This window comes from Hypanus sabinus, chromosome 17, assembly GCF_030144855.1.
Source record: "Hypanus sabinus isolate sHypSab1 chromosome 17, sHypSab1.hap1, whole genome shotgun sequence".
In the NCBI taxonomy this organism is placed as follows: Eukaryota; Metazoa; Chordata; class Chondrichthyes; order Myliobatiformes; family Dasyatidae; genus Hypanus; species Hypanus sabinus.
Window position 1 is genome coordinate 41,760,519 of NC_082722.1, and position 17,196 is coordinate 41,777,714.

The following is a 17,196-nucleotide window of genomic DNA, read 5'->3' on the forward strand; positions in this document are numbered from 1 at the left end:
AAAGTCAATGACAGATGCCATTTTTTTAAATTCTGCTGAAGCAAATCCAGGCTTCTGAGTGGAACAACATCCCTATATATCATAACAATGTACTGCATTAAAAGAAGGTCAACTCACCTATAGTGCTTTCACTTGTTATCTTAAATTTGTGACCTCTTTCTGGCCATTTTGTCACTGCCAGCAATCATAGGTTTCTGATTCTATCAGAATTCTTCAATCGAATTGAGTATGACAATAAAAATCCCATTAACAATTGGCAGGCTAAGGAGAAGAGAGTCAATTTCTCGTCTTGTAAGGTAACTGAAGTTTATGATAGAATCCCCCTTTCTATTCTCTCTCAAGTCTCAACATTCTTCTAAAGGTTCAGTGCCTTGAAATAAGCACCAAATTTCATATGGAAAATAAGTGGTTCTTGCATTAAGTCCTGGATAGGTTTCCCATGCAACCCAATTCAATAAAAAATAAATGTGAAGGGAACAAAGGCATTTAGCAGCATAGGTTCACAAAAGTTGGCTAGGTCAAATGTGATTTAATAGAAGTTAAATTCATAGATTTTACACAGGTATAAAGAAGCAAATATGCATAAGATTTATTAGACTACACTTAAGATATTCCGTAGGCCACCATAGGGTGGGCCTAGCAATTTATAAGATTGTGAGAATGAACAAAGGCTTTATTTCTGTAAAATCAGTAACTGGAGTGATGGTGGGGTGGAGAGTTGATGAACAGGTGCAGAATTATTACTAGTAAAATAAAGGGGAAGTGGTAGAAAAAAATCTATTTGCACACTATTGTTTTGCCAAAGATGGAACTGTGGTGGAAATAAAACATAATTGATAAGTTAGATGGATAAGAATTTGACAAGACAAACTGCAAAAGAACATTCGGAAAATAAATGGGAGTTGTATAGTGCAGTTGTCAAATCTAAACAATTTTTGGCAGCATGGCTTAATGCATACAGATCTGTGGTGGAGCACATGATTCCAGTAATACTGCAAGATTTTTATTTTAATCATCTCATATGGTAAACATAGACATTTAACATTATGCATAAACACACAGTGCCATACAGACCAGTGTTTTCTGCTGCCTGAACGTTGATAAATCTTTTCCAAACGATCGATAACAGTCCCTGCAAATGAATCACTGGACATTAGAAAAAATAGAAATATTAAATAAACTATCAAAATCTACAATAATCTATCACCAATTACATTGTTCATGGAACTGACCTGGGATTAAATGACTAGTACATGGATTAGCATGGCATTCAGGATAGCCTTGCAAGTGCCACTATGGAATTGTTGTGCTAGTTAAAAATTAGACAGATCTTTAAGCCCCATGCCTGTGCTACTGCTGGTCTTACACCAGGGGACTCCTCATGTCAACAGAACAGCTTAAGCTTTTGCAGAATAGCAGTGCAATCAAAACAAATGGGAGGCATTGGTTGTTGGGAATTTCAATGGTTTAATTGTTTTTAACTGAGTCGGTTTAAATGTAAAAATATTCGCACTAATTTTTGTTGGAAACATGCCACAAATATTACTTAATATTTATGATATTCATCTTGAGTTTACACTGGTGAGTATGAAATTCCACAAACACCCGCCCCCCACACACACCCTTTTCTGAACAGAAAGTATCCCAAAAGAAGCAATAAACCTGCAAAATCTTAATCTTAAATTTCTGGGGAGGTTTACATCAACTTTGCTTTGCTTTCCTTTCCTTCTTTCCGATATATTCGGAATCAGAATCAGGTTTAATATCACCAGCAAATATCATGAAATTTGTTAACGGCAGCAGTATAATGCAATACATGATAACAAAGAAAAAATAAATAAGTAAATCAATTACAGTGAGTGTGTGTGTGTATATATATATTGATTAAATAGTTAAATTACAAATAGTGCAAAAACAGCAATAATAAAAAGGTGAGGTAGTGTTTATGGGTTCAATGCCCATTTAGGAATCAGATGGCAGAGGTGAAGAAGCTGCTCCTGAATTGTTGAGTGTGCGCCTTCAGGCTTCTGTACCTCCTTCCTAAAGGTAACAATGAGAAGGCGGCATGTCCTGGGTGATGGGGGGTCCTTAAAATGGACGCCGCCTTTCTGAGGCATCACTCCTTGAAAACAGAGCTGACTAATTTTACAACTTTCTGTAGCGTCCTTCGATCCTGTGCAGCAGACCCCCCCCCCCACCCCACCTATACCAGACAGTGATGTAGCCTGTCAGAATGCTCTCCACAGTACAAGTAGAAGTGTCTTATGTGACAAACCAAATCTCCTCAAACTCCTAATGAAATATAGCCACTGTCTTGCCTTCTTTATAGCTGCATTGAAATGTTGGGTCCAGGTTAGATCCACAGAGATTGTGGCATCCAGGAACTTGAAATGGCTCATGCTCTCCACGTTCATGTTACCTAGTCTTACCCTTCCTAGAGTCCACAATCAGCTCTTTAGTCTTGCTGATATTGAGTGCAACGTTATTGCTGTGATACCACCCAACTAGATGGTATATCTCGCTCCTGTAGGTTCTCTTGTCTCTGTCCAAGATTCTACCAACAACAGTAGATGGAATTTGAACCAAATGTAGCCACTCAGTCCCCTCCCCTCATTATTTTTCATTCAATTAGTTTCTAGTTTGTCCTACTTCCTTCTTTGTTATTTCTCCATTTCTTTCTCTATCTTTAATCACAGAACAAAGAACATAGAAAAGAATAGCAGAGAACTGGAACCTTAGCCCATCATATCTGCAGTGACCATTTTGCCATTCTAAGTGATCACATCAGCTTGTTATAGTCTGGGTCACTATTTTCTGTCTTTTAAAATGCCTCTTAAACATTGCAATTATAATCAGTTTCTACCACGTCGTCTGGATGTGCACTCCAAGCACCTACTACTTTCTGTTAAAAAAAAACCTTGCCTTGCAAAGCTTGTCTGAACCTTCCCCCTTTCACCTTAAGCTCATGGTATTTGACACATCAACCCTAGGAAAAAAGATTCTATGTATACCTCTCTTAAATATACATTGTTTAGTTTTATCCTGCAAAGCTCCCGAGAAAACAATCCAAGTTTGTTCAGTTTCTCTTTATAAAACAGTCACCACCCTGGCGAATCTATAAAAAACCTCCATCTTTACCGAACTCAATATTCCAAATCAAAAACAGTTAAGAATAAAAGACCATTGTTTATGATGCCCATGAGGATGAGCTGCAAAAGCAAAAAAAAAACATTTTCAGTTCCCAACTCAAAAGTGAAATCTAATGAGAAGGAAGGGCAGTGTAACTGATGCCATTTACAGGGATGGACCTGATCAGAATTTTCTGGCCCAAGGCTTCATCAGTATCAGAAACATAATGTGGTCATGTAAAACAAGAGAACCATACCAGCACTGCTTGTAAGTAACAAGCAATGAGAAATTTAGACTGACAGACCAATACCATTAAGTCCTATATGACAAAATAATTTTATTTAATAATGGCAATAATCTATCTTCAGGTAAAAGAAATTACCTCTCCACATAAAATTCAATTAATTTAAACTAATTTACATGGGATCTTGCTTAGAGGATCTAGTGCAGTATTGACAATGACAAAGTGATTTTCTCTCCCAGTGCTCCTTTGTATTTTAACAAATTCATGGAGATAGAAATGGAGGTTTTCAGTGGTGATAAGGATCTAATGACACAATATAAACTCTTGTTGAGCTACAAGCTGATGTAAATATACCCTTAATTATGTATAAATACAAACTTTGCTATGTTGCCTAAGACTACGCTACATTAAAATAAATAATTTTTTTTGGAACCTGTGCATCACTGGCAAAGCACTTACAGCACTTACTGCCTTTCTCAAACTGCTTTAGAGAATGTGTTCGTGAGTTATCTTCTTATATAGCTGAAGGCCCTTTAAGTGAAGGCATTCCCACTATGCTATTGAATGGGGAAATTTCACAACTTAGACCCAGCAAGCATAAAAGAAGTGCCAACAACACACACAAAATGCTGGTGGAACACAGCAGGCCAGGCAGCATCTATAGGGAGAAGTGCTGTCGACGTTTCGGGCCAAGACCCTTCGTCAGGACTAACCAAAAGGAAAGATAGTAAGAGATTTGAAAGTAGTGGGGGGAGGGGGAAATGCAAAATGATAGGAGAAGACCGGAGGGGATGGGATGAAGCTAAGAGCTGGAAAGGTGATTGGCGAAAGTGATACAGAGCTGGAGAACAGGCAAACAACTAAGTATGTCAGGGATTGGGTAAGAAGGGGAGGAGGGGCATTAACAGAAGTTAGAGAAGTCAATGTTCATGCCATTAGGTTGGAGGCTACCCAGCCGGTATATAAGGTGTTGTTCTTCCCATCTGTTTCTAATTTAGGATGGCTTGCAGCTTGAATGAACATGTACGATAGGTGTTCTTGATTACCTTGTCCTCTTGAGAGTAAAGTCTGTAGATTTAGGAATTGCTGTCAGTGTAGAGTAACCATGTAATTGCAAATCTTTTTTCTCCCCAAAATAGTATGCACTGCAGCCACTGTACAATGCTGAAAGATGGAATGAATGACTGCAAGATGGCACTCGTGAAACACAGCAATGCATTGTGGGCAGCTTACAAAACATTGAAATATACTTCTTCTGAATTATTTTCATTGCAATCTGCAGGCTGTAATTTCCCTTTAAGTAACACATTTTTAAACTGTCTTAGCAAACTAGTGATTTCACAATCCTCTGAAGGACTTGATGGACTTGACTCTCAAGAATGTAGGTATGACACATTTAAGCAGACAAAGGTCTATCACCATGACCAAAAGGGAGAGAAGTGGAGAGGATTCCAAGCTAGACTAAAACACCAGTGTATGAAACTTCCTTTACCCAGTATTTTGCTAGCAAAGGTACAGTCACTAGAAAGTAAGATTGAAGACCTACAGGCAAGATTGCTGTATAGGAAAGAAATAAGTGATTGCTGCATTCCCTGTTTCATGGAAACATGGCTCACACATGATGCATTCAGCGACCAGACCTGAGGGCTTCTTGATACCTAAAATGGAGTGGACTACTGATTCAGAGAAGGCAAAAGGTGGGGATCTGAATTTCATAATAATCTCTTACAGGTTCTCAGATGCAACACTCTTTTTTTTCATTTTTAAAATCTTTTTTATTAATTATTATTAAAGATCAGAAGCAATACTCTTGTTGCCCAGACCTGGAACATCTAATGATTAAGTACCAAGGGAGTTCTCCTCTAGAAACATAGAAAATAGGTGCAGGAGTAGGCCATTCGGCCCTCCGAGCCTGCACCGCCATTCATGATCATGGCTGATTATCCAACTCAGAACCCTGTACCTGCTTTCTCTACATAACCCCGAACCCTTTAGCCACAAGGGCCATATCTAACTCTAGGATCCTGACCATAGTCTACGTGGCGCCAATGGCCAACATTAAGCAGGCACTTGAGCAACTGAGTGCTGCCATTAACGGATAATAAACAGCCTACCACAATGCCTTTCAAGTCATTGCTGGGAACTTCAATCAATGTTTGAAGACCTCTCTGCCCAATTATCATCAATGTTTCACCTGCAGGATCAGGGGTCCCAACACACTCGACCACTATTAAAACGCCTACCATTTGATCCTTAGACCAATTTTGGGAAATCGGATCATTTGGCTGCCCTCCTCCTACCTGCCTAGAGGCAGAAACTAAACAGCAACTTTATACCTTGCTTCCAGAATTAACAACGATGAAGGGGTGATCATGGGAGTCAGAGGAGTGGCCACGGCATTGTTTTGAGTCAGTGGATTTGGCTGCGTACAAGGACTCGAGGATCGGAATGAAGACACCACAGTTATCACAGACATATATATAAAAAAAATGTTCTAGAAGCATGTGTCCCCACAAAATCATGCAGAGTTTCCCCCAACTGGAACATCAACCATGAAATCTCCAATCTGCTGAAGGCTAGATCACTGGCTTTCAGGCCTGACGACAAGAGTTCCAGGTACAATCTCCAGAAAGCCACCTCACAAGTGAAACTGCAATTCTAGACCAAAATAAATCTCTGAAGGATGCTCGACAGCTTGTGCAGGGCTTAAATGCTATCACCTCCTGCTAAGTGAAACTAAGTGACATAGGTGACAACCAGGGTTTGCTTCCAGATGAGCTCAAAGCCTTGTATGCTTGCTCTGACCTTCAAAACATGGAGGCACCTTCACAACAACCCTGTGATTTCAGTCTCTGAGGCTGACACAAGACCATCATTCAGGAGGGTGAACACATGGAAATCATCCGGCCCAGATGAGGTACCTGAAATGAGTACTAAAGATCTGTGCTGATTAACTGGCTGGAGGACTCACTGATAACTTTAACATCTTGCTTCGGCAGACTGAGGTATACACCTGCTTCAAGCAGTCTTCAATTATACCGGAGCCTAAGAATGAGGTAATCAGCATCAATGACTATTGTTCAGTAGCACTTACACCCACTGTTCATCATGGGTAAAGGCCTCCCCATCATTGAGCACATCCACATGGAGTGCTGTCATCAAGGACCCCTATGTTATAGGTCATGCTCTTTTCTCACTGCTGCCATCAGAAATGAGATTCAGGAGCCTCAGGACCTACACCACTGGGTTCAGGAACGTTATTACCCTCAACCATCAGGCTGTTTAATCAGAGTGGACACCATTACTCAACTTCAATTACCCCATCACTAAGCTGTTCCCACAACTTATGGAGTCACTTTGAAAGACTCTGCATCTCATGTTCTCAATATTTATTGTTAATTAATTAACCATTATTCCTGTATTTCTTTTTGTGCTTGCAGTTTGTTGTCTTTTGAACACTGGTCATTTGTCATATCTGGTATGGTCTTTCATTGATCTTATTGTGTTTCTTGTATTTACTGTGAATTACCACAAAATGAATCTCAGGGCTGTATGTGGTGACATACATGTACTTCGATAATAAATTTACTTCGAGCTTTGTTTTGGGTGGCAAGGCTCTGTCAAATGTAGTCTTGATGTCTAGGGGATTACCTTCAGCTCACCTTTTTGTTCACGTCTGAAGCATGGCTGTGATTAAGACTATATCCAAACGGATCTGGCAAAACCGAGACTGGTTATTGGAAAATAAGTGGCATTTGATTGTGTTGTTGACCATATCTTCTATCTCTGCTAATGATCGAGAAATTAAGTGGTAATCATCTTGACTGGATCTTCCAAACAGGCGCACCTGGGCATCTTTTCATAATGCTGGATCAATGTCAGTACCCACTTTTACCTTTAAAGCCATGCATTCGAAATAGGAGACGTATAAGAAAGAGGCCAGGCATACTTATGCCTCATGTTGGCTCTCTCTTCAATGGATGCAGTCAAAACCATTTAAGATTTGAGCAACCCAGTGAGTGATAGTACCACCTAGCTGCCTTTGGTGATGAGAAATTGAAATCCATCATGTGCCTTATTACTTTTGTTGCTTCTTACAAGTGCTGTCAACAGATCACCAATCATACTATGCATTTCTAAAGCATTTACAGGACTGGCATTAAACGCCTGTCCCTGAAAGCCCTCAAGAAGTGCTACATCTGGAACAGCTATATTCATGAATTTCCATCTAATTCCTGCCTCATGCCTTGTAAATGGTAAAGACACTCTGTGGATCAGGTGATGAGTCACTGATTAAACAATTCCAGCTACAATACACAACTGTTGTTTAGTGGAAAGGTTTTGGAGTGTCAGGAGGAGCTTCAATTGCTGCTGGATATCCAACCTCGGACCAGCTAATGTAGACACAGTGATTCATCCACTTGTAAATGTTACTTACTGCTTTTGTCGTCATCTGAATATTATTTTAAGCCTCACTGTATGCCAGCATTATGCATCACTTACTGAGGAGCTGACAATGAATTGAACACTGTATAATCATCAGTAAACAACATAATTTTTAACATGATGATAGAAGATCATTATAAAATATACAAAGACAGTTGACCCTTGGGCAATATCTTTAAGATCACCTGCAATTAGATCCTGAAATTGGATGATTGGGTTTCAACAATCAGAAGCATCATATTTTACGTAAGATATGATGCCAGCTAATAGAAAGCAAACAGAAAATGCTGAAAATACCTAGCAGGGCAGCACTATAAGGAGAGCGTTCATATTGCTAACTGACAATCCTTCATTATAATTGCTAATTCTGTCAACACTGTTACTCATTCCTTAAGCTGTTCTATGTAGTCTATCCAACATTTTCTTTTTGATTTCTCATTGAGTTCAATTTCACCAGCGCGACCCGAAGCCACACTTGGATAATTAGTGCTATGAGGTCAAGCAAGTCACTCTCCCCTCAGTTCTTTAGTTCATGTTTGAAACGAGGTCTGGAGATGAATGGTCCCGAGAAAATCACACTTAGTATCAGCGTGTACGTTATAGGAGAGTAGAAACCTTGAAACTAATTCACTTATTGACAACACTTCCTACCATTCTTTTTGAAGATGGTGTCTAGTATTTATGCCTCCTTTTATAGATAAAAAATACTGGGCAATATTCCCTTTTTTTGTGAATGTATTGGCTTTTTTTGTGAACAGCTTGGCTAGTTCAGAATATAATTTCTTGATGACAACAAGGGTGTTTTTTTGAGTCTGTAGCTTTTGTGTATCCAGTGCTTTCAGCCATTTGTTGATGTTAAGAGGAGCTTGAAACTTCAATTAATCAGGAAACAGATGGAAAAGCATAAGTTTATTGTTAATCCTGGAGGTCATGAACGTCTACAACAGCAGAGTATCAGAAAAATGTTCAGTTTGTGAATCATCAGGATGTATCTGATTAATGCTTCTGTGCATCTCCACTTATCCACTATTAGCAGAAAAATGCTTAAAACATCTGCCTCCTATCTTTCATTTCCTATTTACGTATACTAATAGCATCTCTGAAATCTCTATTTCTGACAAAGCTTTTAGTTTCCTGTCCTAACTCCCTACAATCCATTTATTTCTTAATTCCTGATAACAAGTGATTTTTTTATTGTTAAAAGCAACACATAAATCCAAAAAAAAAGATAAAAAGGCACTTAAAATTGCTCAGGACCAGGGCCCTAAATCAGGATAGACTAGATTGTGACTCAATTTAGCTTGGGAAAAAAGTTACTGGGAGATTTGCTCCAATATATTTAAAAGGTAGGGGTACTCCTCAAAGAGATTCTAGTCACTGAAGTGACCGCAGTGATTTCTACAGCTGTTAACCCTTTTGCCATCAGACTAAGATCTGGTGTTTTATAAATATAAAGCTGAATAAAATCATAACTTTGAAAAAAATAATAAATTTATCAAATGGTCTCAATGTAACATGGTTCCCAAAGTTTGGTAAAATAACATTCCAACTAAACTACCAAGTAAATGATTGCCACTGATTTGATGTGCGCTTCTCAACACTGCAGGCCAAGATAGGATATCAGCTGGAAATTGTTTTCCATGGAAGACTGCTGATATGGTGCTTCCCTATTGTAGAACTACCGTAGATTCCGGACTACAGAGCGCACCTGATTAAAAGCCGCATGCTCTAATTTTAGAAAGAAAATCAATTTTGTACTTGTACAGGCCGCACCGGATTTTAAGCCGCAGGTGTCCCACGTTGTAATATGAGATATTTACACAGAAAGATATTACACGTGAGGATTTTTTAACTTTTAATTAAATCCGTATGGTAACATAAACAAATACATATTGCAAATGCTTTTTTTCGAACAGTGCCTGTAACACAGCTACTTTTAAATATACATACGTATCGGTAACACACAAATTACGTTGCGTATACTTTTTTACTGAACAGTGCACGAACAACATTCCAATATCTCCTAACGACTGGTAAAAAAATATATATACTGCAGCCTACCAGGAAAAGTTATTGATCGCCTTTAACTTAAAAGCTGCATCATATGCTTTTCTTCAAGTGTTTTCCATGTTGATGAGGGTGAGTACAAATGACTGATTTACAATAATTTAATTGTGAAAGTGCGCTTGATTTATCGTACAATTTCATTGGACCTCTGTGAACTACTCATCAATTTTATTGGTCTTGCTATGATCCCAGCCCCCTCCTTTGTGAGAATCGCAAGAGCACCCATTGAGGGGGGGGGGGGGGGGGGTCAGTAGACCCAGTAGGAGAGAGAGAGAAACGTGCCAAATTGCATGTCCCACCCGGGACGACAGCGACTATTGTCTCATGGAGACCACGTGAAAAGCCCTCGGGCAAGGTGGGCTGGTTGAGAGAGAGATTGCATCATCCCAACCTGATTGACACCTGCGACCCCGTGAGGAAGTATAAAGGAGAGTCTCAGGGGGACAGCCCCCTCAGACGCACCAAGAAGACATGAGAGTATTCCCGCAGCAGCGGGAAGCCATTCTGAAGGAAGCCACGTGCGTTAGATTCCGGGATTGGAATTTGTGGCTGGAATCACAGAAAACCGCTTTTAACTAACATCGGGGCGAGGAAACCAACGCTCCCCCAATGTCACGGAAGATTCATCAAGACTCGGCAAGTTCTTTCTCTTCTCCCCCAATCTCTCTCTCTCGGTCGCCCCACGTGAAACCCAGCGATTTTCAAAGGGCTGAGGCCTGCAGACTTTCTGAGTGACTTTTATATTTCCAACGGACGATCTATTAACCCCTAGACAACAGTAGAGCTCACTTAATGATGAGTATTACTATACCCGCGCTTTAGATTGAGTGTTGACGATGTGCACTATCTGAATGTATGTATTAACCCTACTTTTGTGTCCCTTTATAAATAAAACGTTTGAAAATAGTGACATCAGACTTCAACGGACCTCTCTATCTTTGCTGGTAAGTTCTCCAGTTACAGGATTCATAACAGTCTACTGTTACGAGGCAAAATGTTTTTGGCGGCATGAAAAAAAAACATGCATTAGCCGCACCGTAGTATAGGCCACAGTGTTGCTGCAGTGTTCAAAGCGTGGGAAAAAAGTAGCGGCTTACAGTCCGGAATTTACGGTAGTTCCCTTCACAATATGCAAGGTTATTGAAACTGAAACAACATCATGAAATGTCTAAAATTTTCAACTGTTAACAAAAAACGCTGCAATTATTTACAAATCTTGATGCTGTACTATTTAAACGACCGCATTGTCTCATTGTTAGGTCTATAAACCTAAGTTTTACTTGATATTGTCAGGTGCACATTTTTCCTCCTGGTTTTGAACTGATCCACTCAATGTTAGGTCTGAAGTTCTTACCCAATGGTCTCAAACCACTTCCACTCCAAATAAATGCTGCATCAGATAGATCAATCCCTTGCAAAAATATAATTTCTTCATGCAGTTTTAGGATTAGCATTTAGACTGTCAGTAAAATAAATTCAACAGTGTGAAACATCGCACTGTAAACCACACAAACACATGAAATAAGTGTAATTAATATCATTATATCTGAACAACTCACCTTCTCCAGTTATGAAATTAGGTCCTTCTCGCTTCAGTAAAATACTCAAGAGCATAGCTTGGGAGGTTAGAGAGCTGGATTCCTAAATAAACACAGTAAAACTTTGCTGAAACACTGCACCTCTTTGAGTAATCCAGTGATCTAAAATAATTTTAGATTAATATTTTTAATTATCAACAGTGGAATTTACTTTCAGTTCATCAATCCAAGGTCTGAGTAGAATTACATCACTATTGGTTATTAACAACAGTGATATAAACATATTCAATAGCAATATAAACATGTTAAAGTACGCTTATTAGCGTGTTTCTTGGAAATATATATTGACAGTTCATTTACACAGCATAAGAGAACAAATACAAACTGGTTGGTACATTTAAATAATTCCCATTTGGATAAGCAGGGCAGCACTGTGAGGATCCTGTTTTTTGATTTCTCAAGTTCCTTCAATACCATACAGCCTTCATTGCTGGGGGTTGGGGGAAGCTCCATTTAATGCAGGTTGGCACTTCTATTGTATCCTAGATAATGGACTACCTGACTGGCAGATCATAGCTTGTGTGGCTTCAGACCTGTGTGTCAGACATGGCTATAAGCAGCCCTGGGGTCCTACAGGGGGCTGCATTGGCTCCCTTCCTACTTTACCTTGTACACCTTAGACTTTAAATACAACACTGAGTCATGTCATCTGCAAAACTTCTCTAATGACTCAGCGAAAGTGAGGTGTACAAAGGGAGGATGGGAGAATGAATGCAGGGCCTTGGTGGAGGACTTTGTCAAATGGTGCAAGCTGAATTATCTGCAGCTGAACATTAGTAAGGCAATGGAGATGGTGATGGACTTTAGGAAAACTAAGCTGCACTGCTTCCTGTTACTATTGATAGTGAGGACGTAGATGTGGTGAGGACCTGCAAGTACATGGGGGTGCACATGGATGACAGACTTGAGTGGAGCACCAACATAGAGACTATGCAGAAGAAGGACCAGAGTCACCTCTACTTCCTGAGGAGTATGAAGGCTTCTCCTTCAGATGTTCTACCAGTCTGTTATTGCTAGTACAATCTTCTATATGGTGCTGTGCTGGGGGAATGACATCAACATGGGTGATGCCAACAGGCTCAATAGACTGATTAGAAAGGCTGGCTCTGTTACGGGAGTCAAACTGTACACACTGGAGACTGTGGTAGAACAAAGGACCCTATGGAAAATCCTGGCAATTCTGAACTATATTTCTCACCCTCTGCATGCATCCTTGGCTGAACAGAGGAGCACTTTTAGTAATAGACTAAGACAACTGCACTGCTCCACAGAGTGCTATATGAGGTCATTCTTACCCTTGACCATTAGGCTCGATAATGAGTTGACCTATAGCCAGAGAAGCAATGACCTCCTCCTGTTAGACTGCTTGAGGTAACTTATTTTTTATTATTTTCTACTACTCTTCTAATATTTGTATATCTGTGCACTTGTAATGCTACTGTGACACTTTAATTTCCTTTGGGATGAATAAAGTATCTAATTCAGTCAGATACATCCTGTTAACACGCTGCTAAGGTCTAACACTGATAACCTATTTATTTCGTGCTGTCGTTTATTTTTTATCATTCTGTTGCTTGTTTCCGGAGGAGGTATAGTCCTGAAGCTTACTGCCCAGGCCCTGAGCAGTGGCAGGACTGTGAATGATATAGGAGAGAGGTGTGCATGGGCTTGAATGTACCATACCCTCTAAAATTCCTCTAAAAGCAGGTAAGTGACAGCAAAGCATAGCAACCATCATTGCCTTTGGTTAAAATTATAATGACTTTTCAATTTCAAAACATGAAAAAATAAACAAAAAAATGGGGTTTTATAAATAAAATCAAGTGAAAAACTACCTTTTAAAAATAATCTATGGAAAAGAATACAGTCAACATTTCGGGCCAAAACCCTCCAGCAGTCCTCTTATCCATTGATGCTACCAGGCCTGCTGAGTTCCTCCAGCATTTTGTGTGTGTTGCTTGGATTTCCAGCATTTGCAGATTTTCTCTTGGTTGTTTTAAAAATAATTATGGCTGAGTAACAAAAGGCAAAGAGAGGGAGTAAAGGAGGCCTTTATATGTTCATGATCTAGATGATGAAATTTTGTGGCCAGGTTTGAGAATGATTCAAAGATAGGCAGAGGGCAGATAGTGTTGAGGAAGCAGGGAGTCTGCAGAAGGATATGGACAGATTAGGAGAATGAGCAAATAAGTGGTCATGTGAGCTGGCAGAAGGAATAAAGGTGTAGACTATGTTCTAAATGGGGAGTGACTTCAAAATTAGGGGTGCAAAGGGACTTGGGAGCCCTTGTGCAGGATTCCCTAAGACTTAACTTGCAGTTTGAGTCAGTAGCAAGGAAGGCAAATACAATGCTAGGATCCATTTCGAGAGGACAAAAATATAAAAGCAAATATGTAATGCTGAAGTTTCATAAGATATTGGTCAGACTGCATTTGGAATATTGTAAACAGTTTTGGGCTGCATATCTAAGATAGGTTGTGAAACAGTGGGTCCAAAGAAGGTTTATGCGAATGATCCTGGGAATGAAAGGGTTAACATATGAGTAACGTTTGATGGCTCTGAGCCTGTACTCGTTGGAGTTTAGAATAGAGGTGGAGAAGATGTTTTCAACAGTGAAAGTCTAGGATCAGAGGGAAGAGCCTCAGAATAGAAGGACCCCTCGCTAAAACAGAGATTGGTGAATCTGTAGAATTCATTCTCACAGCTGTGGAGGCCAGGTCATTGGGTATTTTTAAAACTGAGGTTCATGTTTCTTGATTAGTAAGGGTGAGGAGAAGGCAGGAGAATGGGGGGTGAGAGGGAAGATATTTCAACAGATTTCAAATGGCAGAGCAAACTCGATGTGTTGAACGGCCTAATTCTGCTCCCATATCTTATCGTCTTATGGTATTTTCTGTTTTTGTTTCAGATTCCAACACCTGCACTTTTTCTCCTTTTCAATATATGTCCTTTTACTTCTACAGTCCCTCCACCTCTGGACATTTTATTTATAATGCTTTTCCAATCTATTTCATTTTCCTTCCAAAAGCATTATTTCCTACTGGCTCTGTCCATTAGCAATTCCTTTGGCTAATTCCTTTCATTATTCATATGTGGTGTCAAGTGTTAATGGAATCTTCATCCACAGCAATTTTAGTTTTCATTTAAATTCAACAATCCACCAATCTAACTATTTTTTGCATTCTTTAATCAGTATTCAACCCTACCCCCTAACATTTCTACTCATTGAAAAATGTCCTCACATGCTACTCTTTGCCAGCCATAAATCGCTGAGACACCTCAGATCATTTCCACTTTTCCCTCTGTATCTTCTTTGTCCTGTCTTTCTCCAAACTCCTTGAATTTTCTCAGTTCCAGCTCCCTCCCCTATGCCCTTTCCAACATTCATCTGGAAGTATACACTCAGTTGAACAATATCTGGAAATTAAAATGACAATGCTTTCATAAAAACTCAGTGGTTCACAGATTACGCTAGGTCCAGCTGATTCAATTCACATCTCCCAGCCTACAGTGATCGAGAAGCTGGCTCTCAGGTAGCTGATCAGGTAGATTAATTTTAGGCTTATCACGAACAGCCACTATTATCAGTAGAAACACACACTAAATGCTGGAGAAACTCAGCAGGTCAGGCAGCAACTATGGAAAAGAATAAATAGTTGACGTTTCGGGCCGAGATCCTTCTTCAGGACTTATTATCAGTACTCATTTTGGCCTAAGGACATCTGTTATGCTTCAACTCCCATGTGACTCCGTGGCACAATTACTAAACTCAGCATCTTCTGCCTCTGATCCATAACCATAATCCTGAACCTCTCCCAATGTTCTCTTCGACAGTTTCCTAAATTAGAATCTGGAGAAAATATAGCTGATTAAGAATAACTCCTTATTTTCTTTGTCCCTTTTCCCCAACAAATTTCTATGCTGCAACATCCTCATGCACATCAAACATATGTACATGTTTCTACCTACCCCTACTTCAGAAAAATCCCCATCACTTTGATTCACTGAAATTCTCCTTCCCTTTTTTGGTCCAACTTTTGTCATCAATGACTTTAGTCTTGTACTTAGTAATATTTTCCCTAAATATATTTGCTCTGTCATCATTCACTTCCTTACAAGTGTTCCAGACTTGTCTTAAGCTATCCTCATCTACTCCATATTTTCTCTTTTCATTGTTATCTACAAATCTTTATTTTTTTTAAAACATGATGAAAGTTATATCAATGCAGCCTGTTGGTGAGCATTAACTTTTGTATTTTTTGTATGGATGCAAAAAAAGCTAGATTTAAAAATAAAATTACCTACAAAATATACAGGCAGTTGCAAATAAGAAAAGCATTAAAAAGTTTACAGATCTGGAATGACAGATGGATAATACTTTCATAACATGATAAATTAAAACATGACAACTGTTAGGCTGCAAACTACCACAAGGTGATAGGAGAATTAATGATTGTTGGGAGAAGTAATCAATTAAGAGGAGGAAAAGGTGTTTTGTTTGTTTTGATATTCTACAGCAACTCAACAATTCTCAATGGCATAATGCAGATATGTGATTTTAAGAAGACTATACAGTATATTTCAATATAAAATTTACAGTATTAGCGTAACTTATTTTCTTACAGATAGTTTATGGAGAATGTCCGAAGTGGAGGAAAACATCCAATCATTCAGATTTATCTCCAGATGTTCCACCAAGTCAGTATCAGCTGCTAAACTTGGCTTACGCTTCACTTTTGAATGCTTTGGGAATTCCAGCTCCTCTAGACTTATAAATTGTGGAATTCTGAAAAATAGTTTATTTTTGTAAGTCATGCCGAGGAAACAGAAAACAAAAGAAAATTTTGAAAAGCACTAGTTGGAACATACTCTTCCTCATCACTTATCCGAAGGAAATCAAGCTGTTCTACCATTGCTCCGGATATTAATGTCTGCAATACAAACATAAAGAACAGTTTGCTAAATAAAAAGCAATGTAATATCAACAATCTGTTTTTATGTTGTGAACATTATGCTAGCACAATCTAGTTACAATTAGCAAGGAAATTAAATCAATTCATTTGTATCAAAGCTCATCAAAACAAATGCTGTAAAATGCACAATGGGATATTTCTTTATAAATTCTATTACATATAATAGGAACACTGCAGCAATACAGAAAAAGATAACAGTTTAAAATTCAATTGATGATGAAATCCTGAATAGATGCAAGATCTACAAAACATTGTCAGTTCTATGTCAACGATACTCACATGGGAGGGAAGGCTACACATGTAACATTTCTCATGCAATACTTCATTCACCTTCATATACTATTTATTATATCACCATTTATTTATGACTATAAAATACAAGAGATCTTAACTTAAAAGATAATTTCCTGGAAGCATTTTGCCTGGAGTAACACCTGACTGTAACACTCCTAGGCTGTATGACATCATTCTGGAAAGTGAATACATCAGTCACATAGCATCGTTTTGCCGTTAGGTAACAGGCAAAATTATCTGACAGTGAACTGTGGTTAAGCAGTCATAAAGCATAAGGAAAAAAATAAAAAAACATGAGATGCTGGCAGAACTCAGCAGGCCAGACAGCATCTATGGGAGGAGGTAATAACGACATTTCGGGACGAAACCCTTCATCAGGATGAAGTCAGAAACCCTCCTAATGAAGGGGTTTGGCCCGAAACGTCGTTATTTTGTGTTTTTTTAA

General features: G+C 39.0%; 1 protein-coding gene across 4 annotated transcripts in view; it reads right to left on the reverse strand.

Moving 5' to 3' along the window:
• phkb (phosphorylase kinase, beta) overlaps positions 1-17,196 on the reverse strand; it is a 291,164-nt gene that overhangs the window by 36,726 nt on the left and 237,242 nt on the right. For all 4 annotated transcript variants that reach the window (XM_059992920.1, XM_059992921.1, XM_059992919.1 and 1 more), the window contains 4 exons: positions 16,354-16,415; positions 16,108-16,270; positions 11,446-11,527; positions 1,075-1,132 (listed from right to left, as the gene is read on the reverse strand). In XM_059992920.1, coding sequence (XP_059848903.1) covers positions 1,075-1,132; positions 11,446-11,527; positions 16,108-16,270; positions 16,354-16,415 — 365 coding nt within the window. The remainder of the gene's footprint in view (positions 1-1,074; positions 1,133-11,445; positions 11,528-16,107; positions 16,271-16,353; positions 16,416-17,196) is intronic.